Source organism: Lineus longissimus, chromosome 1 (assembly GCF_910592395.1).
Source record: "Lineus longissimus chromosome 1, tnLinLong1.2, whole genome shotgun sequence".
In the NCBI taxonomy this organism is placed as follows: domain Eukaryota; kingdom Metazoa; phylum Nemertea; class Pilidiophora; order Heteronemertea; family Lineidae; genus Lineus; species Lineus longissimus.
In genome coordinates, this window is record NC_088308.1 from 8978303 (window position 1) to 9005882 (window position 27580).

Here is a 27580-nt window from a genome sequence, read left to right on the forward strand (position 1 = left end):
AAAGAACAAAGAACAAAGAACAAGGAAGAAGAACATAGAAGAAAAACAAAGAAGAAGAACAAAGAAGGAGAAGAACCAAGAAGAAGTAGTCGAAGTGGGACTCGGAAGGGTGCGAAAAGGGTGCGAAACTTACCCCTCCTTGGTCATTAGCTCTAACCCTGTGCACCAGGAAGGTCGCAGTATCAAATGGTACTTCTGCTCGGTACGCCCCAACAGTGAAGGCGGGGCAGAATAGATTCCTATTCACGTAGATTGTCACGAACGATCGAGTCTTTTCATTGGGGAACGTCGAGTCGTAGACATCCACAGCAAGCTGAAATTGCCCCGAAATGGGTTTAAAAACAGTTCTCGCCCCACTTTCAGTCAGACAGTGACAAAATAAACTTCATAACACCATATCTAGTTACCGGTATTTTGTTACCAGTTTTTAGTTACCGGTATCTAGTTACCGGTTTTTCTAGTTACCGGTATCTAGTTACCAGTTTTCTATCAGTCAATTTGATGAAAATATGATTTAAAAGACATTTCTAAACAACATGCTTTTTAAAAATCCCGATATATCAAAATTCTAATGATGATTTTGCAAGCCATTTTGGCCGAGAGAAAAGGACACAAATTTGGTGCAGTGGCGGCCCTCTTGGGAGTTATATCTAAACGATTTCCCACAATTTCCAATGAGTGTGTTCTGGTTTTGAGGGGCCAAGTTATTTGTTTAATCTCTTTCCTTACCAGGTATGATTTATCGTTGTTCTGCATGAGGTCGTGCTTTACACAGATGCTTCCATTGCTTCGGTCCACGCTAAAGAAACTTGGCCCAAGCCCGATACCCATTACATCATGGCGGAGTTGACCCTGAAAAACAGATAACTCACCATTCACAAGAGAGTAGAAAGAGCGACACACATGAAACCCAGGCCAATAGCCTCAGTCTCCATGTGCTGATTCAAACCATCTCACACTTGTCCCATCTCAAACATCTGTACAGATGTACTTCAGTTTGTATAGTTTGGATTCAGGAGCCCATGTCCATGAATCTCATCCCCAGGTAGACCCCCGAACCATCCCACAGTCCCATCCCAAACATCTGTACAGATGTATTTCAGTTTGTATTGTTTGGATTCAGGAGCCCATGTCCATGAATCTCATCCCCAGGTAGACCCCCGAACCATCCCACAGTCCCATTTCAAACATCTGTACAGATGTATTTCAGTTTGTATTGTTTGGATTCAGGAGCCCATGTCCATGAATCTCATCCCCAGGTAGACCCCTGAACCATCCCACAGTCCCATCTCAAACATCTGTACAGATGTATTTCAGTTTGTATTGTTTGGATTCAGGAGCCCATGTCCATGAATCTCATCCCCAGGTAGACCCCTGAACCATCCCACAGTCCCATCTCAAACATCTGTACAGATGTATTTCAGTTTGTATTGTTTGGATTCAGGAGCCCATGTCCAGGAATCTCATCCCCAGGTAGACCCCCGAACCATCCCACAGTCCCATCTCAAACATCTGTACAGATGTATTTCAGTTTGTATTGTTTGGATTCAGGAGCCCATGTCCATGAATCTCATCCCCAGGTAGACCCCTGAACCATCCCACAGTCCCATCTCAAACATCTGTACAGCGATGTACTTCAGTTTGTATAGTTTGGATTCAGGAGCCCATGTCCATGAATCTCATCCCCAGGTAGACCCCCGAACCATCCCACAGTCCCATCTCAAACATCTGTACAGATGTATTTCAGTTTGTATTGTTTGGATTCAGGAGCCCATGTCCATGAATCTCATCCCCAGGTAGACCCCTGAACCATCCCACAGTCCCATCTCAAACATCTGTACAGCGATGTACTTCAGTTTGTATTGTTTGGATTCAGGAGCCCATGTCTATGAATCTCATCCCCAGGTAGACCCCTGAACCATCCCACAGTCCCATCTCAAACATCTGTACAGCGATGTACTTCAGTTTGTATTGTTTGGATTCAGGAGCCCATGTCCATGTATCTCATCCCCAGGTAGACCCCTGAACCATCCCACAGTCCCATCTCAAACATCTGTACAGCGATGTACTTCAGTTTGTATTGTTTGGATTCAGGAGCTCATGTCCTTGAATCTCATCCTCAGGTTGACCCCTGAACCATCCCACAGTCCCATCTCAAACATCTGTACAGCGATGTACTTCGGTTTGTATTGTTTGGATTCAGGAGCCCATGTCCATGAATCTCATCCCCAGGTAGACCCCCGAACCATCCCACAGTCCCATCTCAAACATCTGTACAGATGTATTTCAGTTTGTATTGTTTGGATTCAGGAGCCCATGTCCATGAATCTCATCCCCAGGTAGACCCCCGAACCATCCCACAGTCCCATCTCAAACATCTGTACAGATGTATTTCAGTTTGTATTGTTTGGATTCAGGAGCCCATGTCCATGAATCTCATCCCCAGGTAGACCCCTGAACCATCCCACAGACCATCTCAAACATCTGTACAGCGATGTACTTCAGTTTGTATTGTTTGGATTCAGGAGCCCATGTCCATGAATCTCATCCCCAGGTAGACCCCCGAACCATCCCACAGTCCCATCTCAAACATCTCTACAGCGATGTACTTCAGTTTGTATTGTTTGGATTCAGGAGCTCATGTCCTTGAATCTCATCCTCAGGTAGACCCCTGAACCATCCCACAGTCCATCTCAAACATCTGTACAGCGATGTACTTCAGTTTGTATTGTTTGGATTCAGGAGCCCATGTCCTTGAATCTCATCCTCAGGTAGACCCCTGAACCATCCCACAGTCCCATCTCAAACATCTGTACAGCGATGTACTTCTTGATGATGATGCAGCATCACGCTGTTGAAAACTCCAGCATTTCTTTCACAAAAATGCCTCTAAAATGCTTATCTTTGGTCCAATTTTGAAAATTCAAAGGTTCACAGAGAGTTGAGACAGAGGTCAAATTTAGCATTTAGTAAGAGTTAATCCGCCCAAAAATTGGAACTTTGTCATCCCTGCTCACCTGAAGGTCAGCGTCAATGGCGTTAATCTTGGTGACACACTCTCCAACTTTAGTGGTCTCATTAATGGTCACAGAAAAGTTAGCCGGAGGGCCGATAAACCTTGGAAGCTGCGAGAACGTGTTCACGGTGAGGGTGCATGTTTTCTTGGTGATTCTTGGAGTCGGCTGGCGTTGGTCACTCACACTGACAGTGAACTGGAAGAAGAGATAAAATACAAGATCAGGGCCCGATATTTTCAAAGCACCGCTATCTTCTAACTGTGGTTTGGCGCCCGCTAAACCACTCTTATCTTAGCGTGCCACAAAGTTTGCTCCATTAGGCCTAGTTGCCGCTATGCCACTGCTAAGCAAACAGAACTTCAGGGGCTTTGCCCTGGAGTTCCGCCAATTTGTTCCGCTAAGTTTAGTAAGCCACGGGTCAATAAAATGTAGCACCTGCTAACCACTTGAACAACTGGCCCCAGAAATTCACACTTTTAGATAATTCTGAAAACAGCAGACTTTTCATTTTTAAAGCTACCCAACTTCTGTGACTAAGCACAATCGGGTAACTTCCAAAGCTTTTGCAATGCAGTCTTGATGCAAAATGTCTTTAAAGGTGATCCAATTGAATTACCCACCTGAAGATTACTTACATAAGACAGCTAAAGTTCGCTAATGTAGGCTAACGGAACTTCGATTACATGTACTTCAAACTTGCCACACTCCCTACCGCTAATTTTCGATAAAATGGTACGTTTTTATTGACCATCCTTACTTACAGTTAGTCTGGGAAGTTTAGATCCCTTTAGACTCTTCACCAACTCGACTGTGCCGTTGTTATAGAGGAGCCGTACATACTGCAAATCGACTGGGTTACCTTCCAATGTGTACGCAAGAACGTCCTGTGGAGAAAAGTTGGAATACTATTAGGCAAGATATCATTTGGATTACAAGTGTGAAACTGAATGAGGAACCTGCAGAACTAAAATTCAGATGGCAGCACCAGTACTAAAAGGTACACTTCCAGTGCATTTTCCATTAAAATTAAGTTTTGTAGATTTAAGGACCAATTAAACAAAATTTTTGGTGCTATTTCCTAATGTAGAGTAATTAAGGGATGAAGTATTCAATAATCATTGACCCAGGAAATGGCTTTCTCATTACGACCATGGCCTGACTTGCCTGCAGGGCCCCCTATTGGCAGGTTTTGTTGTGCAGGTTCCTCATTACACCTATGAAAGAACTGGGATTGAAAATGATGAATGGGATGATAGGCCAGGTGATTTATACTACCTCTCATAAACTGCTGCTATTTCGAGAATGAAAAACCCAGTATTTCTAACCTTATCAGCGTCTGTGGCCTGAACTGTGAAGAGTTGGAACGGAACTGCTTGAATCTCGTCTATCGTTCTCTGGCACGGTAAACCACTGAAGACGGGCGGACTTGGGTTCCTCGCGACAGTCACTGTCACGACCGATGTATCAACAAGGTTATTATTCAGACTATTGTAGGCTTCGATATTAACCTGAAAACACGAAAAATAACAATAGTTTTCAAATTTGTTTCATCGTTGAAATCGTTATATCATTATTAACTCAAATATCACTGGGCAAACTTTCGCCTAATTTCCTTATACTCCCACCTCATAGGCATGGCTCTCAAAGTATCATTGAGTACAATGAATGAAGTATCCCATCAGAAGAATTCTGAAGAGTCAGTCGACAGTGAAGAGGGGGAAGGAGGTGATGTAGTATTACATGTTTTATCAAAAAGACCCCCCCCTCAATAGCAGATAAGAATAAATTTCAGCCAAATCCATCAATCCATCAATCGGATAATCTAGAATCGCTAAAAAAAGTTCCCCTTTGCCTAATTGATCTTAGAGTGATTTTCAGCACACCCTGGTGTCCCCCAAAAGACCATTCCCCCTCATCATATGAAGTTTTGCTTACCGTGTAGTTGTTCCTAGCTGTACTTCCCTTTAGCACATCTGTGTTGATGACCCTGACGGCCCCACTGCTAGCGTCGACAGCTAATACGCCCATAGCTACTGGAGTGCCAGTCACGCGGTAACGAATTTGTCCCTGCAAATGATATCAGTCACGATGTGATAAAAACATACAGTAGAACCTCTCTATTAAGGACACCCTCGTGATCGACAAATGCTGTCCTTAACTGAGAGTTGATCTGATTATTGAGGTAAAATTCAATGAAAATTACCATTTCGGGACCAAATGAATTGTCCTTAATAGAGAGGGTGTCCTTAGTGGAGTGGTGTCCGCTATGGGAGTTTCCACTATATCTAAAGAAACAACGTCATCATGAGAAACCTGGATCTGTCAACACTTTACAAAAGTGACATCGTGATGCTGAGCCCATTACAGAGATGTTGCTATGACCATGTGTGGACATCAGTAATGTCGCACTGATTTGGCTCAGCGGAGCATCAGAAGTTCATCGGCAAATTTTAGAAGAAGGGGATTTACACTGCGATAGCAAGAAGTTTTTATCACCCTCCCAGGACACAGCAGATAACCTTATGAGTACTTTTGTTCATTTCGATACCACAGTCCGAATCACAATTGACGTCCTTTCTGCTACGCGCGAGTTACATGTAACTTACATGTAGCTTACACGTCAACTGCATGCAAGTTGTGACACGCTAGAGACGTGCCAGTAACGTAAGTTACGCGCTGCATACGCGAAACGGGTCAATCGAGATTATTTGACGCACACGACATGAAGTTGATAATGGCGACTTGGACTGTAAGTGAGGGACTTTAACTAAAACAGCCACAAGAACTAATAAGGACACAACCCATGAATTGCTTTCATCCGGCCAAGTTTTGGATCATTTTTTCCGCAAATGTGGCAAGTTTAGGTCCACCCTCTCCGATCTTCACTCAATTACGTCGACGATATTAAAAGATATAAACTCAGGCCTACCTGTCCTGAAGGAAGTCTAGCTGTAACAGTTCCGATTGGTGAGTTGTTAGGCGCGTTCTCATCGGCAGACATGCTGTATGTCTTACTGTCAAAGATTGGAGCTTGTAACATGGCCGAACGTGTAATGACGATCTTCACGTTAGCGTTGCCACACTTTCTAGGTGTCCTGTTATCGCAGGCTTGCGCATTGAACTGAAAAATTTACGAATTTGATTTATCATCAACTGGCTGTTTGGAGCACAATACAATAAGATGAGAAAACACAATACAATAGAGAGGTCTATATTTTTTTGTTAGTCTGTACATTTTTGTTCTGTTAACCTATAGAAGTTTGACTGAACTTGCATCGCTAAGACTACCAGCCAGTGATTGGCAGTTTTAAGGTGGTTCAACTTACGTTGTATTCAGTAAGACTTCCCGTCAGTGACTTGAAAAGTTTAATGTTGGTTCCATCCATGAAGAAGAATTTCAGGGCCTCATTTCCAGCAGTATTCTTGATGATTGAGTATGTGAGCGGATCCTGCAAAAATAAAGAAATAAACTTTAATATGATATCACATTTTTTTCAGTGTCATACCTGTATTTATTTTTCACCATGAAACGCTGTGTCAATTTTTTGAGCCAGTTGAAGGGCACCTGTACAGAAAAAGGCCTGTATTATGTTTAATAGGCCTATGTGAAGCAGATGCACCAAAACCAGCTAAAATAGCATCCACACAGTACAGTAGAACCTCTCTACTAAGGACACTTTCTGTCCTTAATGGAGAGGTGTCATGATTAGAGAGGTCAAATTGAATGTTCACTGACACTTTGGGACCAAATCCAGTGTCCTTTCTAGAGAGGTTGTCCTTAATAGAGAGGTGTCCGCTAAGGGAGGTTCCACTGTATATCAGGCATGAAATGCTCTGTCAAAAGTAGGCACTTGGGCATCAAAGACATAAACTGACTTATAGGCCTACTTCTTCTTCTTCTTCTTTAGCAGTTTCTCTTCACTTGGAGGTGTTTTTCTCCAGGGAGTACTTCTCCTCCGTGGCTATGGCTGTGACATGCAAGAAGGCAACATTCTTTCAAACCTTTACCTCTTGTAGCCTACGTCCTGTGAACAGCCAAACATTCGTCGGCATTTTATTTTTTCGCGGTTTTCGCAAATACAGTAGAACCTCTCTTAGCGGACACCTCCCTATTAAGGACAACCTCTCTATTAAGGACACCAGTTTTGGTCCCAAATTGGTTGTTTCCATTCAAATTCACCTCACTAATCAGGACACCACTCTATTAAGGACAGCACTTGTCAGTGCCATGGGTGTCCTTAATAGAGAGGTTCTACTGTGACCTCAATTTTCAAAAATAAAAATGACTGTCTACATCATCTTGACCTTACCCCATCAGCATCGGTTGCAGTGACTGGGATGATGACAGTTCCAGCCTTCGTTGTATCTGGTATCGTGTTCTCGTATCGGTTAACATTCGGCGCCAGATTGGTGAATCGGGGAGCGTTCGGATTTCGGTTGACCGAGACGGTAAATGAGCATATTGCCGTCCTTGTGGGGTATAACGAGTCGTAGGCAGTGATCTCAATCTGAAAAGAGAGAAGGAAAATATCCGTGTGACTCGTGAAAAATATCATGGAACTTTGCCGAAAATATTCTATTTCGCTGCGGCAGCCATTTTTTCGGCCGCCGCCGCCCCCACGTGCTGACAGCCGATACTAGTAATGAACAGTGGAGCTTACTTTTATCGTAACGGTCGAAACTATTCACAAGTGTCGCCAGCTATACTATTAGGATGAAACTATTCATCTCCCAAGTGTGTTTGGCGTGTTTAGAGAGGGCGTGACTACGTCCTGGTCATTTTGTATTTTAGATGGGCATGACATGCTATGCACTTCACCCGCAGAGAAAGGGTTAAAACACCTGATAAACACAAGTTTCACACCTAATGAATGACTTTGGCCCAATTAATGTTCATCTTTGTGTGCCGTAGGCTTAATGACTCGACACAGTGAGAACTGTAGTAAGTGCATTTGCGTATACAGTCCAAGTCACAATTAACATCCTTCCTGCTTCGTGCAATGACGCACCTGAGTGACTCGCTTATCTCTCTAAGGTTCACGTATAATACGCTTGACCTTAGCGTGACTTACGCGCTGTGTAGCGTGTCAATGACATGCCAATGACACGATTTACGGGATGTCATTTGTGATTTAACTCTTAGATATCTGCACTACTGTGCCTATACACCAAGAGGTCTATTTCAAAAGCGAAAATTTGAATTTATTTTTGAAATAAATTGCTCGGACTAGCTAAAATCACCTGCCGCCAATAATATATGTCAAATGTTAGGGGTGTGCAGCAATTTTATGATGCAAAGATTTTCTGCTCTACGCTATTTCTTATCAAATGAAAACGAGCGGAGGATAGAGAGCAGTGAAATGTACATGGTACCACACAACTTACCGGGTATTGTTCGGTAGAGGCCTTGTCATTCTGAAGAAGCTGGGCAAGTTTAAGTTCAGCATTGGCAGTATTTAGGGTGAAGAAATTTCTTGAGGGATATCGGCCACTCAGCGTGTATCTTAGAACCCCCTGAAAAGAAGCGGAGATGAATAATTGATTGTATAGCGCTTTGAGACAGTAAATAGTACAGTGAAAATTGCGATATAAAAGTTACATGTTGAACCTCTCTATCAAGGACAACCTCGGGACTGACAAGTGCTGTCCTTAATAGAGAGGTGTCCTGATTAGAGAGGTCAAATTGAATGGAAACAACCAATTTGGGACCAAAACTAGTGTCCTTAATAGAGAGGTTTTCCTTAGTAGAGTGGTGTCCGCTAAGAGAGGTTCCACTGTGGTGTCACTATCACATCACTATTATTATCATTATCATCATTATCACCAAGAATAGAGTCTTTATGAATTCTTGTTATTACCTTCAGATCGGTATCGCTGGCCGCAATAGTAACCGGCACCTTGTAGCCAATCACAGAACCGAGAGGAATATTTATGAACTGGTTGGAAGGACACTGGGTGAACGACGGCCGCTGTGTGTCTCGCGTCACAGTCACTGTCACTTGGGTACGACCGGTCTTGACAAATTTGCCACGTTGATCTGAAGCCTGTAATTGCAGCTGAAAAATAGCGAGACAATTTTTTGAATTTGTTTACAGAATTTTGGTTCAGGGCCTTTGTCCATTCGGTTAGGTTTTTTCAGCATTGTTCGGGAATCTGGAAAAGAAAATACTGGTTGAATTTCAGTAAAGTTTGTTTTCTACTGATCTTAGCTTTGCAACCAAACAGGTCTATCAGGGTTTAGTGTAAGTGCAGAAATAAACAAATTACTGGTCATTTTTTAGGGGGAGGGCGGGGCCCTAGATAGGCCATATTGTTTTTTTTCTTAATACGCAAGAGGAAGAAATATCTTTCTTTTCTGAAGTTTTCACAGCCCACCAAAATAAAATAGTGCAATACTGTTGCAGTTCACAATACCACAAGGGCTGTTTGACCCCCAGACTTGAAGCTTTGTGTGATGCATGGACTAGAGACAATGTACAAAAAAGCAGGAGTTGAAACCGAAGCGGTTATGGATTTTATGTACACTTTATGAGTAGCATTTTCTCTGGGTCACCCTGTATATTCAACTTACGGAGTAAGTCCTGTCGCCGTCTTGCGTCAATGGTAACTTGACGGAGATACATCCATCGGCCGGGTTGACGTAGAAGTACATGTTAGGTTTTGTGAGCTGATTACCAAGGAAGGAGTACAGAAGAACGTCATTCTGAAAAAAAATATGTCGGATTAATTTCTTGTAACGATTGTTCTGTAAGAACATTTTCTTCCCAGTCATTTTCAAGTCGATGGGCACAGGATGAAATCTGCAGATGTCGGGCGGATATTATGCCAGGTCAACGTCCAGCAGATATCTTGTATAACTACCATCCAGTGTTCACAGGGTTGATTAGTTCAACCTCATCAGTTCTACCTAATTAACCCCTGGATGGTTGGCGTCCATCCTTCACTCTTCACCCATCGGTCGACATTTCTAAAAAAGTTTACGGGTTTTATCAGCATCAGAGCAAATAATGCCAAACTTGCCATAGCATTGAGCTTTCCTTCATGTAATTATTTTGATTAGTTAACTGATTACTAATTAACGATATTATAAACTGAAACACTTACATCAGCGTCTGTTGCAGTGACGCTGAAGAAGCAGACGCCGATTGTCTGTGTCTCGTGGATGGTGACGGCGAAGTTCGTATTGTTGAATAATGGAGTGGCTGGATTCCGGACCACGGTAATGATTACAGATGCTGTGGCACTGGTTGTGGGGTCGTTCTTATCCCATGCATACACGGGGAACTGGAAAAGAATCACAGATCGGTTTGCAAGATTTTCCATAACAGTTCTTTTTACACAGGAAAATGGAAAAGATTACAGATCAATTTGCAAGATTTTCCATAACAGTTCATTTTACACAGGAAAATGGAAAAGGTTACAGATCAGTTTGCAAGATTTTCCATAATAGTTCTTTTTACACAGGAAAATGGAAAAGATCACAGATCAGTTTGCAAGATTTTCCATAATAGTTCTTTTTACACGGGAAAAAGGAAAAGATCACATATCAGTTTGCATTATTTTCTATGACAGTTCTTTTTTCACTTGGAACAGGAAAATCACATATCGGTTAGCAAGATTTTCCTTAATAGTTCTTCAAATGCCCCCTCCCCACCCAAAAAAAAGTTACCAAAATGAGTTTCTGACTATGATTTTGAAGAAAAACTTTCGAAAAATTACATTTTGCTCCCACAGAGAGCCTTTTCCCCCCTTCAAGACTAAAAAGCTACCCACACCCCCAAATACACATTCAACAAATTCACATCCATTGCTCTTTACCTGGGAAGAGCACAATAGCAATCAGACACTCTATTTTAGCTACTTTTGTAGGTTGCAAAAATGCGAAATTTAAAATGCACATGAAATTTTCCTGGTCTACAGTACAGTAGAACCTCTCTATTAAGGACACCCTTGGGACTGACTAGTGCTGTCCTTACTAGGGAGGTGTCCACTAAGGGAGGTCCCACTGTATTATTCGTGAATCCTTACCATGTATTGCGTCTTATCGTCCAGCCTCAGATTTGAGATGACCGACACGTTACCTGAGGTTTTATCTACGCCAAATGGGTTGTTCATGCGACCATAATCATAAGCGATTTGGCTCTGAAATATTAATAATAATACCTTTTAATATCATCTCATTCATCTGACGATGTCTCTTGGAATTATGGGAAATTTTCATGGGCGTTGACCCCATCGCTACCTGACTTTTTGTCACTAAGATACTGGAAGGCTTTTATAGTCTGATTCATGTAGCGATGTGTACCTTATACCCTCCCTTCTCAAGGGTAGAAAGCTTCACCATCTTTGCAAGTAATTGTTTGACTCCCCTTTTTAATTCATGCAGAAACAATGTGATGAAATTTTGCGTTATTTTGGTTGGTGTGGACATGATGCATGTAGGTTGTGGTACCATTCCTAGCTGTCTCTTCTTTGGCGGTTTAGTGATAATCTTTTGATGCTTGACCCCCTAAGAATGGATATCAAAATGAAATGGTCCCGTCCATCGAGGAGGGGGGGTATAAGATATGTGTTGACACTTGCATAAACTGGTGAGCGACAAGTAAAATTGGAAAGCAAAACAAAGCCACTTACTCCTGCATCATTATCTACTGCAGACACTCTGAGGATAGAGTAACCAATCGGTCTTGTCTCAATAATCGTGGCACGATACGTTGTTTGGACGAAGTTGGGAAGCTGGCGGAACCGTGTGATATTGACAGTCACATCAGCTACACCACACTTGATTGGTGCACCGTTGTCACACGCCCTCAGATTAAACTGGAAGTAGAAACGAAAGTTATGAGACACAATTACAGTGGAGCCTCTCTATTAAGGACACTCTCGGGACTGACAAGTATACTGTCCTTGCCAGAGAGGTGGCCTGATGAGAGAGGTCAAACTGAATGGTAACATCCAATTTGGGACCAAAACTAGTGTCCTTAATAGAGATAGGTGTCCTTATTACAGAGGTGTCCGCTAAGGGAGGTTCCAATCTGCTGCCACCACCAGTGCAACAGCATTCCTCCAGCGACGTCAGTCAGTAAGGATGGTGATAACTGAGAGACGTGAGGGCAGTCAATACGAATGCTTACCCTCAAAATAAACTGAGCAAAAATTTTTTTTTTTCTTGCTGACCTAAATTTGTGTCTGCGCATTAGACCTAGAAATGTGATTTCTATAGTCCAATCCGACCAGTAGTTCCCCTCCACAGCCCCAAATGATGCAGACATGGCATTTACGAATAGACTATTGATATTTGTGATGAAAATCACCTGGAATTTGCATGCAGCAAATTAAAAATAAAATGATCTACTTGTAAGAAATTTTTGGATATTTCTTGGGTTCGTCAGGCCAATCCTAGCGGAAATCCTTTGTATGTATATATTTACCTTAAGCTCCTTTTTTGGGGTGGTCGAAAGGGATTTGGCCAGCAATACATGACCTCTGTATGGACTCTCCAAGAAGAAGAAGGAAGCATCACCGCTGTTTGCCGTAAAGTCCGCAATGCTGTAGACCAAATTCGTCTGAAGTGGAAAGAGAGTCTGTTAACTCTTTTCTGCAGCGACACCATCAGGAGAGGCATCTTTCTGAGCTATGGGTATTTTATTTGGAGTCAAACTTTGTATCATCTCTGGAGCTTTTGTTTTATTCTTTTTTTAAATTTCATCTGAATTCACTCTTTAGTATACTGAAGTTTCTAACATACTGGGCAGTTAAAAACTGAAACTTTTTCAGCCAATATTGTTACATTCAACATGTTCCTGATGTAAACTTACACCAGCAGAGTCAGTCGCGTTTTCATAGATAATAGTCTTTGAGAGATCGGTTTTCTCGGAGAACGTGAAATAGAAACTGTTTTGCCTGAAGCTTGGTGTCAGCGGATTCCTCTGTACATTGATGGTCACAGTACACGTCGCCCTTATGTTGGGGTACTTGGAATCGTAGGCAGCAACTTTCAACTGCGAAAACAAAAGAAAAGATTGTGTCAAATTCTGGCTAGGACAGCTGGTAATTTGACTGCAATGAAAGGAATTGATAATTTAACCGCAGTGAAAAGAATTGGTCATTTGACTGCAGTGAAAAGGATTGGTCATTTGACCGCAGTGAAAAGGATTGGTCATTTGACCGCAGTGAAAAGAATTGGTCATTTGACTGCAGTGAAAAGGATTGGTCATTTGACTGCAGTGAAAAGAATTGGTCATTTGACTGCAGTGAAAAGGATTGGTCATTTGACTGCAGTGAAAAGGATTGGTCATTTGACTGCAGTGAAAAGAATTGGTCATTTGACCGCAGTGAAAGGATTGGTCATTTGACCGCAGTGAAAAGGATCGGTCACATGACCACAATTAAAGTGCCTTGTTCAAGGACACAAAAACAAAATAGTGGTGATCTTTCCAAAAGTTGAACCAATAACCTCCTGATTACAAGCCCAGCACTCCAACCGCTACCCAACTGATATCCAAAACTAGAATAAATGCACACCAATTGGCTTTATGTTTTCAAACAAGGACTTTAATATTCCAAGATTCTTACCATGTATTGCGACGTCTTCAGCCCATCTAGGGATAACTTCTTGGCAACTCTGATTTCTGCTTTTCGATTGACCAAGGTTGAATTGAAGAAACTGTCAGCTGGGTTGTCGCCAACCACCACATACATCATGTTACCCTGCAAATGAATCAATTGTGAATAATTCTCTATAATGCCTTTCCTCATTTCAAATTACACTAGGCGTCACAAAAGAGATGACATACTTTTGATTCTGAATAACCCCCAAAAAATGCAAGTAGAAATTTTCCAAATTTCGATCACATACAGGTGAGGTCAGTATTTTGTTTCCAGTTTTCAACACCAACTTTAGTTTCACATTTACACATTTATACATTTACACATTTACACTTACAGTTACACATTTACACATTTACACTTACAGTTACACAGTTACACATTTACACATTTACACATTTACACTTACAGTTACACATTTATACTTTTTGAAAATTCAGCAGCCGAGCCGGTCACTTGTTAACTTAAAGGTGTTATCCACTTCAGTACCAGCTCATTACTCTTGATGTCAAGTTAAAAATACCTCAAAACGTGTTTGGAACAATTGACCACAAGTCCCTGCAGGAAATCAATGCCGCTTACCTGCATATCAGAATCTGTAGCAGTGACATCAAGGACCTTCTCGGCCACAGGCTTGTCTTCGTTGATATCTGCCCTGAATTGATTGGTTGGCGTGCAGGCTGGATCGAACCTGTTTCGTCTTATGATGAAGGTGACACTACAGTCGACCGTCTTTACTTGCTGCCTCTGGTCAGACACTTTCACATCAAGCTGAAAATGAATAGACATTAAGTTAAGAAGGTCACACTACAGTCAACTGTCATTACTTGCTGCCTCTGGTCAGACACTTTCACATCAAGCTGAAAATGAATAGACATTAAGTTAAGAAGGTCACACTACAGTCAACTGTCATTACTTGCTGCCTCTGGTCAGACACTTTCACATCAAGCTGAAAATGAATAGACATTAAGTTAAGAAGGTCACACTACAGTCAACTGTCATTACTTGCTGCCTCTGGTCAGACACTTTCACATCAAGCTGAAAATGAATAGACATTAAGTTAAGAAGGTCACACTACAGTCAACTGTCATTACTTGCTGCCTCTGGTCAGACACTTTCACATCAAGCTGAAAATGAATAGACATTAAGTTAAGAAGGTCACACTACAGTCAACTGTGAAATCTTGGCTCGATTCTTTATCATTATTATCATCATCATAATCACCATACAAATATATATATACAAATACGATCAGTTTATGATACTTACTTTGTAGGATTGAGTATTAGTCAGCGGAGGTACGATGGGGTAGATAGGTTTCCTTAGCCAGACTTCTCCAGTCGTGGGATGGACAAAGAAGAGGTCTGTAGTCGATGGGGTAGTCTGCATTAACCTGTAGCTGAGTGGGTCCTAAAAAAGAGCATACAAAAAAAGGTCATATTCAGGACTTACAATTATTTTATAATTTCATGCTCCATATGAGGACCGTTAGACAGGCTATCGTTAAACAGTGACATATCACCTGGCATTTTCTAAGAAGTAAAACTGTATCCTAATCTCAGACACGATAAGTTCATGATGAAATGGGGCCTTCTCATAGATGCCCTGGAAAATATAGCATAACATACACTGTACATTTCGTCGAGTAATTGCACGCTGACCCACTTTGGCCTTGTTATCTGTAGCCGCAAAAGGAATTTACTATACCCTGAACCGTTTTGAACAACAAAGTCGCCATCTATCGTTTTATATTGTAACAATATTATGTACTTGCATGCCCTCTTATTCTGTAGAACTTCATGTAACAGTTGTGTTTTTGGTGAATAAAATTATCAATTACAAAAAAAACTGTATCCTACCTGATAATCTTGCAACACTTGTTTCAAGAAAACAGGTACGAGTTACTCAGGCCAACATAACAGGTATACCCGAGATAAAATAATCAAATTGTCGTTATAGGCGGTACGATGAAACAAGAAAATCACTAACCGAGTCGGCATCAGTTGCCATGATAGTCGAGATCTTTGTGGCAACACTGGCCAGCTCGTCCAGCAGCGTGTTTGGATTGGAGCCGCAAATTGGTGCATTCCTATTTCGCTCCACCAGAATGGTGACGGTACTCGTCGCAGTGTTGCCTGGGAAAGCATCGTCGTAGACGCGGATGCGTGCCACGTATTGTGTTGCTGTATCCTTCTTCAGGTCACCATTGACAGTGAGCTGGCCGTTACTGGGATTGATCTTGAAATACGCCGGCGTGTTTCCATCTCCGGTGAGGCTGTACACGAAGTTGCCCTGGAAAAATTCTCGAAGATGAAACAACCGCAGAAAACTGGATGTTCAAAGCTGAAAACGGTTTACAAATCTCTTCCCAAGCTTTGACCAATTTTTTCCATTTACAAGAAAATAACGTCTTCTGATTGAAGGTGATTTTCTTATATCATTTTACTCCTTACGGATTGTGTCACCAAAGCGTGTTGATATGACATTCTCAATTTTTAAATTATTTTGCAAAAATAAAGAGGCATAAAGATTTAGCAGTTTGACAGTATCAGTGGCGATACCACAGGGTATCAGTGAAATTTTTCTTTTTCCTCTTCATCGATTGTCTGCAATAAGAGGTGGCATTCTCCAGGGATTACTCCTCCTCAAAGGTGGTGTGAGCGTTTTTGTGTGCCAGTTAGGCACCAATTGGGTTTTTGTCCTAGTGACTCCGTCTTCGCCATGTATCAGACAAATCAATATAGTAATAATGCAATGCATACTCTCTTGTCCCCGTCACTAGCACTGGCAGTGGTAGCCAAAGTATTCACACCATCAGTTTCTGTACGCCTTCCTGGATTGGGGTTGAATGTCAAGGTTGGCGCAAACTTGTCGCGAATTACGTTGACAGTCAGCATCACCTGTCCGGTCTTTTCAATCGTCCCCCGCTGATCAACAGCGATGACGGGGAGCTGAAAACAAGGACAAGACTTTCGTAATGAAACAGGGAAAGTTGGAGAAATGGGAATAGAATATTAAGTCTATATTGGTGTTGGCCGTTCCCACTCTTAAAATCCTCGTATCCACTCCAGTGGGAACTGCCGGCAAACTTGGGAACAACACAATAAACACAGGCGTTGGATTAATTTGGATGTAATTCATTGGCTCGGCAATCGTAACTGACCACCAGCCTGTGGAACATGGGAAACTGCACAGCATGGTTTCCTGTTGTCGACAATTTGATGTGACCTTTTATGCATTCCGAACAGAGATTACTCTATTTCTGTAGCACGAATTCCAGATTTTGATACTAATCAATTTTCAAACAGTCCTCACAATGATTGCCAGTATAAATTATGTTAATTTTCTAACTTTTTTCTTCTTCAGATCTTGAAACTAGAATCAACAAAAATGATTTAAATTGTTGCCTTAAAACTAAAATCCAAACCTTGGAATATATTAATTATATTAACTGCAAGATTTTACATTTGATGGAAAAATCCACACAAACTTCGAATTTTGATAGCTACAACTGAAATACATTTTTAGCACTGAAATGAAGTTGCAAAGATGTCAAGTCTGAAATACCAGTCCTACAGCCAAGAGAGATAAGAATGATGCATACCATGTATGAGGCATCCTTCGTTGGGTCAGCTTTCAGAGTTGACTTGATGCAAACTTTTCCGGTCTTAAAGTCGATCATGAAGTAGTTGAGGCCCTTCACTGTTGTACCGTTCCCCGAGAAGTCATAGCGCACAACGTCTTTATCCTGGTCTGTGGCCGTGAATGTATGGATACAATATCCAGGTGGCCGTTCCTCCGATACAGACACCGTAATGTTCTGGTTCGGGTTGAACACAGGCCCATATTTGTTACGCTTAATTACAACGGGTATCGTCACCTTTGTGACTTTCGTTGGGCTGAAACTGTCGTGCACTTCAACATCAAGCTGCAATAGTATAAGAAATACAGGTCAATCACTTTTGTATTTTTTGACATCCTGTAAATTTCATATGCACAACAGTGAAAAGCACTAGTCTGCACAACAGTTAAAACAGTACCTGTAATCTGCACAACAGTAACAACAGTAATCTACACAACAGTAATCTACACAACATTAATCTGCACATCAGTAATCTGTACAACAGTATTAACAACAGTAATCTGTACAACAGTATTAACAACAGTAATCTGCACAACAGTAATCTGCACCACAGTTTGAACCTTGACTATTACCTTAAAATTGTATCCAAATGTTTTCTTCAAGTCAGTGTTGATCTTGATGGCTCCTGGGGTGAGCCCGACTCCAGCATTATCAATCTTGAACCACTGGTTTGCTGGTGGCTGGCCTGTGATTTTGTAGGTAAGGATACCCTGGAGTAAAAATATATAGATGTTATTTATAAAAGACATGTGGTTTTCATATCATTTACCCGCGTCGTAATCCTATCCCATTTTTGCCTGAGATATGGAGTCCACTTCAGACTACTTAACGCATTTTAGAGTCACCTTGGGCGGTGGATTGATGGCTTAAATGACTCGGGGAGTGATTTCTGAAGAAAAAGAATCTTTGATGAAAAAAATCTTATCCTCAATTCCCTAAAAGTGTGTCAGCACCCTGACACTGTCTGTAAACAATTGACTTGAGCATCCTTTTGATCATTTCAAACAACATGACGTCAAATTCATTCTTTTGAAGCTTCCCTTCGGTCAGTAGCCTTATGCACGTTTGGTTTATTTGCCGGGAAGTCATTTTCTAATGAGCCTACCTTAACACCACCTGGGACAGTGGCCAACACTCTGGCCGCCTCTTTTCCGATTGGCTCATCTTCCCATTCACTGATGGACAAAGTACCAGCATTTGTTATAGTTGGTGGCTGGGTGGCTATGGGCCTGTCAATATCGATCTTTACGTTAGCAGTAACCGTTAGAGGTTCGACGGGATGCTGGTCAGAGATAATCACATCGAACTGGAAAAGAAGAGAGTTATCCAACATCAAAGCGATCTTATCCCGTGCCCGCGAGGTCAGTGAAATCCATGGCACCAAGTCAGGTTTTGTCAGATTCAAACAAAAATATCCCACAAAATCAGGTGAGGTCTGGGTCTGTATCAAGCCATGGAAGAAAGTCAAACCAAAGGAAGAACGAGGACATGAATTGAAAATATAATTAAATTCATAAAATCTCTGTCAGTGCAAAATTCTGTTATCATGGAGATGATTTGTTTAGTATATGTATATCCATAAGAACAGAGATGATGGTGGTCACAATTGGGCAATTATTTCAAAATTCATCTATGTAAATAAGGCTTACTTGGACAGTGTTGACATTTTTCTGTGCGGTGAGCAATTTTCGGAGGAAAACTTGGCAGGTATCTGGGGTGACGTAGAAGTATTCATTGACGCCAACTCTTGTGCATCGAATAGTGTCCTGAAAAAAATCAAGGTGACAAAAATTAAATGCTGTTGCATTAATATTTCATTTTCCAGATTTTCTCAAGAAAGTGAAAGTTATATTTCTTTCAAGTCACAATAAAGCTCACTGTTGGTGAAATGGCCAATTTACGCCGATTGACCTCTGTGACCTTGAAAAGTAGGTCAAATCTAAAACCCGTAAGATATGTGATGTATCCTTGCTTGGAGTACCTACCACAAAAATATCATCGAAAACAAGTCACTAATAAGCGAGATATTGCCCTTTTTACCTTTTTTCAGTTTTGGCCCCCTGGTGGCCAAGTTGAGAATCAGATCGGACCGAAATTCAGTGTCAGAGGTTACATGACATGCCAATGTTTTTTTTGAATCAGGATACAGACGACAATAACGACGACGGACACTGCGGTATTGTATAGACTCCCCTATGGTGAGCCAAAAAAGGGGAAAATTTAACCTACCCCATCTGCATCTTTAACAGCAATCTTGAGAACTTCTTGACCGAGTGGGTAGTTTTCTGAAATCTTCTTGTAGAATGATCCTGTCGCGGGAGGGATAAAAGTGGGCGCATTCGGATTCCTGGTGACCAAGATGGTGGCGGTCGCTGTGGCAACGTTGTTAGGGTACAGTGAGTCATAGGCTTTGACACGAAGCTGAAAATGATAAAATACATGTTCGGGCGTGTAAAAAAGAATGATATGAACTGAAATCATTGGTCACGACCAATCAGTCTTTCCAAAAGCTGTTGCCAAATTTTCATCAAACATCGTTTTTTTTAATATTCAAAAATACACAGATTGAGAACCTTGAATTCGTTTATTCAGAATGACCCACAGTGATTCAAGGAACTAAAACGCCTGGCACTTCACAACTAAAACAAGAGAACAAGAAATTGAATGAGTCTGTCGAATGAGACTTAGAGCCGTAGTCCCTCGTAATTTTAAAAAATTACACAATCCGTCAAAATAAAAATCATGAAAATTAAATCTTTTGAAGAATTTAAAAGAAAAAAGAAAAAGAGGTGAGAAACTTTAGACATCGACTGTACTTGTGATAGCTCCTGATGTAGCACTTACCTTGTATACATTAGCCTTGAATGGATCTTTTGTAAGGCTTTGCTTGACGAAGATGTCACCAGTTGCTGCGTTGATGGCAAAGTAATCCGACATATCCTGCTTATAGATCATTTGTCCCTAGAAAAACACAAACCTAAACAATTACGCATTTATATTTTTTCACTTGTCATGGTCTAGCATGCAAAGAGGGGAATAGTATTTTTCGAGACGTATGGATGGTAAAAAAAATTTACCAAGATGTGGACAAACACCCTATTTAACTGTTTACAGTATTGTGTCAGTTTGTTGTTTGGGGACACAAATAGATAGATAAATTTGTTGTTTGAGGACGCAAATAGATAGATATCTTTGTTTACAAAATGATGTCATTCTGACGTCATACAATTTCTTTTGGCGCTGTCATCCGGGAACCAAACACCACTCAACAAAGGGTGACATGACATAACAGTTTCGATGTCACGCGATCGATCGAGTTATACACAAGGAGATCTTATTGCCCACCTCATGACATGCAGGATATTTAGAATAAAACCTGGCTACTACTGTAGTTCAAAAGCAATCTGCTAACCATCATTAGGTTATCGAGAGAAATATCAACAGAATATCTGTTTGATACAGCTTTGCTCAAAGAAAACCATTGTGACGTCATCAGATCTCTGTCTATTTAAGTATTAAGATTGAATACGCTTGGGGGAACAAAAACAATGTTACATCAATACCACAGTAACCTCCTCTGCCTCAAAGTAATCTAAAGGGACGTAACAGATAAAGGTCAAGTCCTAAAACACTACTGGTACTACGCTCTTGAAAATAACTGTTTTTTCAGCTTCTGAGGGGTCTTTAACCTCTTGACTACCGGGCTGTTCGAACCATTCGATACCGGGGGGGTTTTTGGTATTATTGCGCTGCCTCGTGCATCTGGCAAAACCTCCGTCTTCACCGCCACCGCAGTGCCATCTATACGACTAAGGACTAGTTAGTGGGTAGCAGACGACATGCCTGCGTCACTACACCAGTAGAGTCAAGCCAGATCATACCAAACAATACACACCAAGGTCCATTACAGCGACGGCTTAAGCGGTCGGCGGTAAAATCGTGTATTTGATTGGGACCACTATAGCAGTCGGCGGTTGTCAAGTAGTTAAGACTTTTTCAGCTAACGCAAGTAAATCACCCCATAGACATTTTCCGCAAAACGATAAATTCTTTGAGGTTTTTCACAAACTCAAAGGGTTGGGTCCTAGGGGTGTTTTGGCTGAAAAACCCCGAAAGATTTTTCAGAAGCTTTTCAGGATTTTTAAGAGTGTATGGGTTGCTACGTACCTTAAGGTCTTGGTCTGTGGCTCTCATCGCAATCGCCGTGGAATTCACCGCAGCTGTCTTTGCTATCTGGTTGGTCTTGTCGGCCATGACAGGTGAAAACTGATCGCGTTCAATTGTGACGATGACCGACGATGTGCCAGTTCTCTGAGATTTTATCGGGACATTGTCAACTACACGCAGTTGAATCTGAAATTACGGAACCAAAAAAATATCGATAATTGAACATTTTCAATATGTGACCCAGGCTCAGGCAAATGAGATGCATTGAGTATTTTGAAGAGTTTGAGTTGCAGATTCGATCAGAAAGAACATATTTCCTTCTTTTATAAGATGCCTACTTCTAGTAAAATTCGAAACTCTGACAGAGACAATCTGATAGAAACGTACTTGCGTAAATATGTACTGAAATTATAAAACCCTTTATTTTTGCAGCCCAACTCGTAAATGTTTGCAAAAACTTCATATTCAGATTTTTGTCCATCTACTTTAGCTCCATCCTGCTGGTGACGACCCACTAGTGCAGTGCTAATTCCTAAACCAACCCGCGATTTGGAGGATGCCAAAAGTTTGAAAAAAGAGAACATTTCTCACAGGAAAATGGCCATACTCGTACCCTTACCGTATCAGTTGAATGCGTCTTGTCTGTGACTGGCTTGATCAGTGTGATCTTTCCTGTTGGCGGATCCATGAAGTAATAATCATTGGTTTGGCTGGCAATACTGTACGTCATCGTATCCTGAAATGAATCGAAATTGATACTAAAGAACCTGGCTACAGGGCAAGAGCTATGTGTGACCCACCATTGCTATTGGTCCTCATGGGTAAAATCATAAGAGATTTGATCTATATCAATGAAATGGTTAACACGATGAACTTTTTTCCAAATATTGTCATACTCTACCTCGGAGAAAATGTAAGAAGAAGAATGATATACTCTTAACTGCCAAACTTTCCTGGACTTTTTTTTGGGCAGATTTGCAAGTATTGACCTACTTTCGGAAAAACAAAAATTGCCAAAAAAATATTTTTTGATTGGAAATGGGACAGAAATTTCATAATCCGCCAATAATAAAACTTGTGACAATTTTATTTTTCATTCATTCATTCATTTTCGAGCCATTTTGGCCTTGGGTACAGGAAAGTGTGAAAGAATATTGAGAGGGCACAAGGGGCATTTTGGAGGGCTCCGACTGCCATGGCAGCAGTGGCATTAGTTAAATTCAAACTCTGGTCTTTCCGTGCCAGGATCTGTTATGTAATGCTCCCATGTGAGCCAAGGGATACTTGATGTAGAGGAGATCGGCTCTGGCTGTGGCCAGAGAAGGATTGGACACAACAAAGCCAGGAACGAATATCCGTGTTGCTTCTTCCTTGCTATCATTCGAAAAATTCCTATCCATGCGTTCCATTAGCATGAGTTAAAAAGAACTTGCCTTGTCCGCATCATTGGCCTTGACGTCGATAACCTTGTCACCAGCTTTGTACCTGTCAGTGATGGTGATGCGGTACGGATTCTGTTCGTAAATTGGAGCGTTCCGATTCCTCAGCACTGTGACGGTGACGGTGGCAGTGGCCTTGATCTGGGGGCTACCCTGCACGTAGGAAGTTACAACGACCTGGAGAAAAGAATGACACCATGAATAGTAGAACCTCTCTATCAAGGGCACCCTCTGGAATGACAAGTGCTGTCCTTAATAGAGAGGTGTCCTGATGAGCAAGGTCAAATTGAATGGAAGCAACCAATTTGCAGTGGCCTTGATCTGGGGGCTACCCCGCACGTAGGAAGTTACAACGACCTTGAGAAAAGAATGACACCATGAATAGTAGAACCTCTCTATCAAGGGCACCCTCCGGACTGAAACTAGTGTCCTTAATAGAGATGTTGTCCTTAATAGGGACAAGGTGTCTGCTGAGGGAGGTTACACTGTACAAAGTAAGTGATCTGTCTTTGGGCAATAAACTCTGTCTTTGGGGTCTGAGAAACAAGCATTCATCAAAGCAGATATACATTCAATATTCAATCATAATTATTCTCTCTGTCAGTATTAGCATCCATGTTGTATCAGTCGCAGTAAATTATGCATTGCGATCGCCCAGTGTGCTAAATCGGACTGAAAATTGCCATGACAACAGATTACTTCGAGAAGAAAAAACAAAAACGTATGCTGTCTAAAATACAATAGTGTCAACAAAAAAGCTTCATTGTATTACAGTGGAACCTCCCTTAGCGGACACCTCTCTATTAACGACAACCTCTCTATTAAGGACACTAGTTTTGGTCCCAAACTGGTTGTTTTCATTCGATTTGACCTCTCTAATCAGGACACCTCTCTATTAAGGACAGCTCTTGTCAGTCCCATGGGTGTCCTGAATAGAGAGGTTCTACTGTATTTTAATCAGGTCACAAAATTTCAGGTGACTGGAAGCCCTAAAAGTTTTATAATGATAAAATGGCCTAGTCGAGGCCACAAAAAATAAATAGATAACAATGTCATGTGGTAACTTACGTGATGTGGATCTGATAGATCCCTCGTCAGCTCCGTGGTATTCAAGACGGTGATCTTACCAACAGTGTTGAGTGGAATCTGGAAGATCATCTTGGCTTTCGTTTCGCCAATAACCTCGTAAATCATCACATCCTGAGCAAGTGAAGAAACATTGAGCAATTGATTAATTAATTAGTTAATCAATTAATTAATTAACTTACATGTAAAAAGGAAAAATGTTATGGAAAGACACCAAATTGGGGTTGATGAGTATTCGGCTGAGAGGCTGAAACGTCAAATAAGACCATATTAGCTTTTATTCACAGTACTGGGCAATTGTTATGCAAGACAGTCCAAATCATAATTGACATTCTGTAAATTGCATCATAGAGAACTGGCGCATCAGTGACAGGTCATTGATGCACTATCCTGCAGCACATAGGTTACTGCCAAACTTACGTTGGGTTGATCTGGGTCGCGAGCAATGACCTGAATGGGTAGTTCGTATCCAATTGGTTCAGTATCGTAAAGCTGCGTGTTGTAGGTCGTTTCGGTGAATCCGGGTTCGAATTTGTTGATCTTGACGTTGACGACAAGGGTGCATGTAGCAGACTTTGCCTGTGGAGGTGCGTTGTCTGTGACGCTAACTTGGAGCTGAAAAGGAATTGATAAATCAATCAAACATAAAGCTCTTCAGTTATGGTATCCAAATGGAATAGTAAAAGCCAGAGTTGGCCACACTGAGGTAATAGCTGTCTTTACCTATTAAAGGCTGGGTTTGTTCTTATAAAAATAACAAATTATAAACTTTGAATTTGAGAATTTCTGCTAACAAAAATATACAAACTGAATACAAATAACTTCAACGATGCCATTGTGTAAACTAATAGCGTAAACTGACTATTTTTGCGGTTTTTGCAAATAACCTAGATGTGTAAAAAAGGAGAGAAGAAAATTCAAATTCAACCACAAAAACCAAAAAAACGAGTGACATACAGTCCTATACATGCCAAGTTTCATTGCACTTGCATACTTGATAACTGAGTGACGTCTATTTCTAATTAGCCGCGGGATACAGGTGAACATGTGAAATCAATTAATCAACCAATCAACCGATCAATCGATCGATCGATCAATCAATCAATCAATCAATCAATCAATCAATCAATCAATCAATCAATCAATCAATCAATCAATCAATCAATCAATCAATCAATCAATCAATCAATCAATCAATCAATCAATCAATCAATCAATCAATCAATCAATTGTGCCCAAATGATAAGAATTACTCTACAGGAACCACAATGTGAGGCGCTCCCTTACCGTATATTGAACCTTGGATGTTCCTTTGAGACTCTTGGCCAATCTGATCTCGCCAGTGGCGGGAATGCTGTAGAACATGGTCGAATCGGTGTTGGGTAGGACACTTGGTACGATGCTGTAGGACAGGCGATCCTTTAAGAATCAAAGACGAAGATAAGCTATGACGGTGATAATGGAAAAGTTTTTTTATTCATATCATTAAGTTCCAAGTGGTGGCGCTAGTGGCCCTGTAGGGACTAATCTGCCCAACCAATTCTGTCTCCCATGCCAGCATCCTAGCGTGGGACCCATATAAGAAACAGAATTAATCTCTTCATTCCATTCAGCAACGAATCTGTCAAAGTTTGCAAACCAAGAAAGGGAAAGATTTGATAGCTATTATTTTTTCTTTTAGCAGTCAGCTCATTATCTCATGCAGGGGCATAGCCAGCGTTTCGGTCTCTGGGGGAAAATTGCACATTTTGAAATGTAGTTCGGATAAAATCATGGTCAAAAACACTACTCTGAGGGAGGGGAAGGCATTTGCCCCCTTCTGCACCCTCGTTAGTTGAGCCCCTGTCACGGCAAGGTCCAAAGTCACTACAACAATCCTAATATCTTGAATTGCGGTGATTTCATTTCAAGTCTAATACTGACCAAAGAAAAAAATGCCAGTGTTGACTACCAGTCGGTCGCCTGACCAGAGGGGGTACAAAGTTAATATTGACCGCAGCATTAGAGGTGACACTTTCAGGAGTTCAAATCACTTACCTCCTTGTCCTGGTCGGTAGCACTAACCGTATTGATACGATTACCGACGGGGAAATCTTCACTGATATCCGAGGTGGTGATTGTTCTCACACAAACTGGCGGGAACTCGTTCCGAGTGACATACACATGGACGAGCGTTGTAGCAGTCTGACTCCCGATGTTGGTGTAGATACCACGAATTAGAACCTGGAAAATTGACAGAAATTCATTTGATTAGCATTTTCGTCAAGTCATTTCAAAGCTCTTGTGCTCTGCCACAGGCTAAATATATGCAGAGACATTCTCAATAATGACATTCTACTCGCAGGAGACATGCAGGAAGGTCACAGTTCCGACGTCACTTGATGTTGAAGATTGGAATGGTCCTTCACAAACCTCTGCCGACAATGATGCAAAACACACTCTGATTGGCTACGCCTTTACAATGTCGGACAATTAAAGATTCGATAACTTTCTGCCGGATTATCTGCGGGATTAAATGAAAGTGACTGCAGCACACCTCAGGAAGATGTTGCACTTGCAGAGACAAATGTTCTGATGTGAGGATCCCTTGCTTATGCTATAGTTTTAGTTAATAAAGACAACAAATGTAGGCAAGCCCCAGGTCAGAATGAAGAATTCATTTCCCTGCTGAATCACATGAGAAAATTCTCAAGTGGAAGTGACGAAATAAACAGTAATTTTGGCTACAATCCAAGTCACAAGTGACATCCATCCTGCTTCGCGTCAGTGACGTACGCGCGAGTTGCACGCCAATGATGCACCAGTGACGGGCTTATCTCTTGATGTTTCGCGTATATTACATGCCACCTACGCGCAACTTACATGCGACATACGTGCTGTGTAGCGCGTCACAGAATGTCAATTATGAATTGGACTGTATATGAGGTCGTAACACGTTTTCAACTCTTTACACATCTTTAACTCTTTTCAACGCTTTTTCAAATAAGTGTCATCTAACAATTTGTAGCACATTCTTTTAACAAGCTGCAAAGTGCAGAAAACGTGTCAAGATGTCGTCTGCTAAATCCCGTACAGCCCAAAAATTACCGTCTCTTAAACATTTTACCTTGTAGTATCCGATATCTGATTTGTCCGTCTTCAGAACCTCATTGACCTGTAACTGTCCTGTGTTTTGCACGACCTTGAAGTATTGGTCTGCAGAGTTCTCACCAATTATGTCGTATTTCAGATTGGGCTGCAAACAAGAACGAAAAATGCAGAGATTGGGCTCTTCATGTTGGGAATCATGTGAAGGGGACTCACAGCGATTAACAGTTAACCCAGAAATATGGGTGGCCATTTTATTCGGCGGGTTTGTGAAATTACAACTTCTGCGTAGGCCTACTTTTAATTCAGCATCTTGAAAACCGATCGATGTACTTGATTGGGAGCAACGTTTACAAAGACTTCGCGTCACGTCACGTAACAGTAATGTAAAAATGCATGATGACGTGACGACGGCCAACACTTCGTTATGTAAACGTTGTTCCCAATCAAGCGCATGGATCTATAGTCTGTGTTTCAGAAACACTCGGAGAGGATTCCCCAGATTCTACGCTTTACATTTTCTATTCAGCACA

At 41.4% G+C, this 27580-nt stretch overlaps 1 protein-coding gene across 2 annotated transcripts in view; it reads right to left on the minus strand.

The window, feature by feature from the left end:
- Positions 1 to 27580, minus strand: part of LOC135487912 (uncharacterized) — a 144356-nt gene that overhangs the window by 31426 nt on the left and 85350 nt on the right. For both annotated transcript variants that reach the window (XM_064772156.1, XM_064772167.1), the window contains exons 95-130: positions 27067 to 27195; positions 25998 to 26183; positions 25248 to 25379; positions 24381 to 24575; positions 23943 to 24074; positions 22869 to 23051; positions 22055 to 22171; positions 21436 to 21621; positions 20113 to 20229; positions 19498 to 19689; positions 18918 to 19034; positions 18374 to 18574; positions 17841 to 17978; positions 17230 to 17553; positions 16388 to 16576; positions 15615 to 15917; positions 14895 to 15035; positions 14208 to 14396; positions 13593 to 13727; positions 12836 to 13018; positions 12449 to 12583; positions 11652 to 11837; positions 11046 to 11159; positions 10122 to 10301; positions 9589 to 9720; positions 8876 to 9073; positions 8403 to 8531; positions 7328 to 7525; positions 6344 to 6466; positions 5947 to 6138; positions 4953 to 5084; positions 4343 to 4525; positions 3779 to 3901; positions 3018 to 3212; positions 730 to 852; positions 134 to 313 (exon numbers count right to left, since the gene is read on the minus strand). In XM_064772156.1, the coding sequence (XP_064628226.1) occupies positions 134 to 313; positions 730 to 852; positions 3018 to 3212; positions 3779 to 3901; positions 4343 to 4525; positions 4953 to 5084; positions 5947 to 6138; positions 6344 to 6466; positions 7328 to 7525; positions 8403 to 8531; positions 8876 to 9073; positions 9589 to 9720; positions 10122 to 10301; positions 11046 to 11159; positions 11652 to 11837; positions 12449 to 12583; positions 12836 to 13018; positions 13593 to 13727; positions 14208 to 14396; positions 14895 to 15035; positions 15615 to 15917; positions 16388 to 16576; positions 17230 to 17553; positions 17841 to 17978; positions 18374 to 18574; positions 18918 to 19034; positions 19498 to 19689; positions 20113 to 20229; positions 21436 to 21621; positions 22055 to 22171; positions 22869 to 23051; positions 23943 to 24074; positions 24381 to 24575; positions 25248 to 25379; positions 25998 to 26183; positions 27067 to 27195 (6012 nt within the window). The remainder of the gene's footprint in view (positions 1 to 133; positions 314 to 729; positions 853 to 3017; positions 3213 to 3778; positions 3902 to 4342; positions 4526 to 4952; positions 5085 to 5946; positions 6139 to 6343; positions 6467 to 7327; positions 7526 to 8402; positions 8532 to 8875; positions 9074 to 9588; positions 9721 to 10121; positions 10302 to 11045; positions 11160 to 11651; positions 11838 to 12448; positions 12584 to 12835; positions 13019 to 13592; positions 13728 to 14207; positions 14397 to 14894; positions 15036 to 15614; positions 15918 to 16387; positions 16577 to 17229; positions 17554 to 17840; positions 17979 to 18373; positions 18575 to 18917; positions 19035 to 19497; positions 19690 to 20112; positions 20230 to 21435; positions 21622 to 22054; positions 22172 to 22868; positions 23052 to 23942; positions 24075 to 24380; positions 24576 to 25247; positions 25380 to 25997; positions 26184 to 27066; positions 27196 to 27580) is intronic.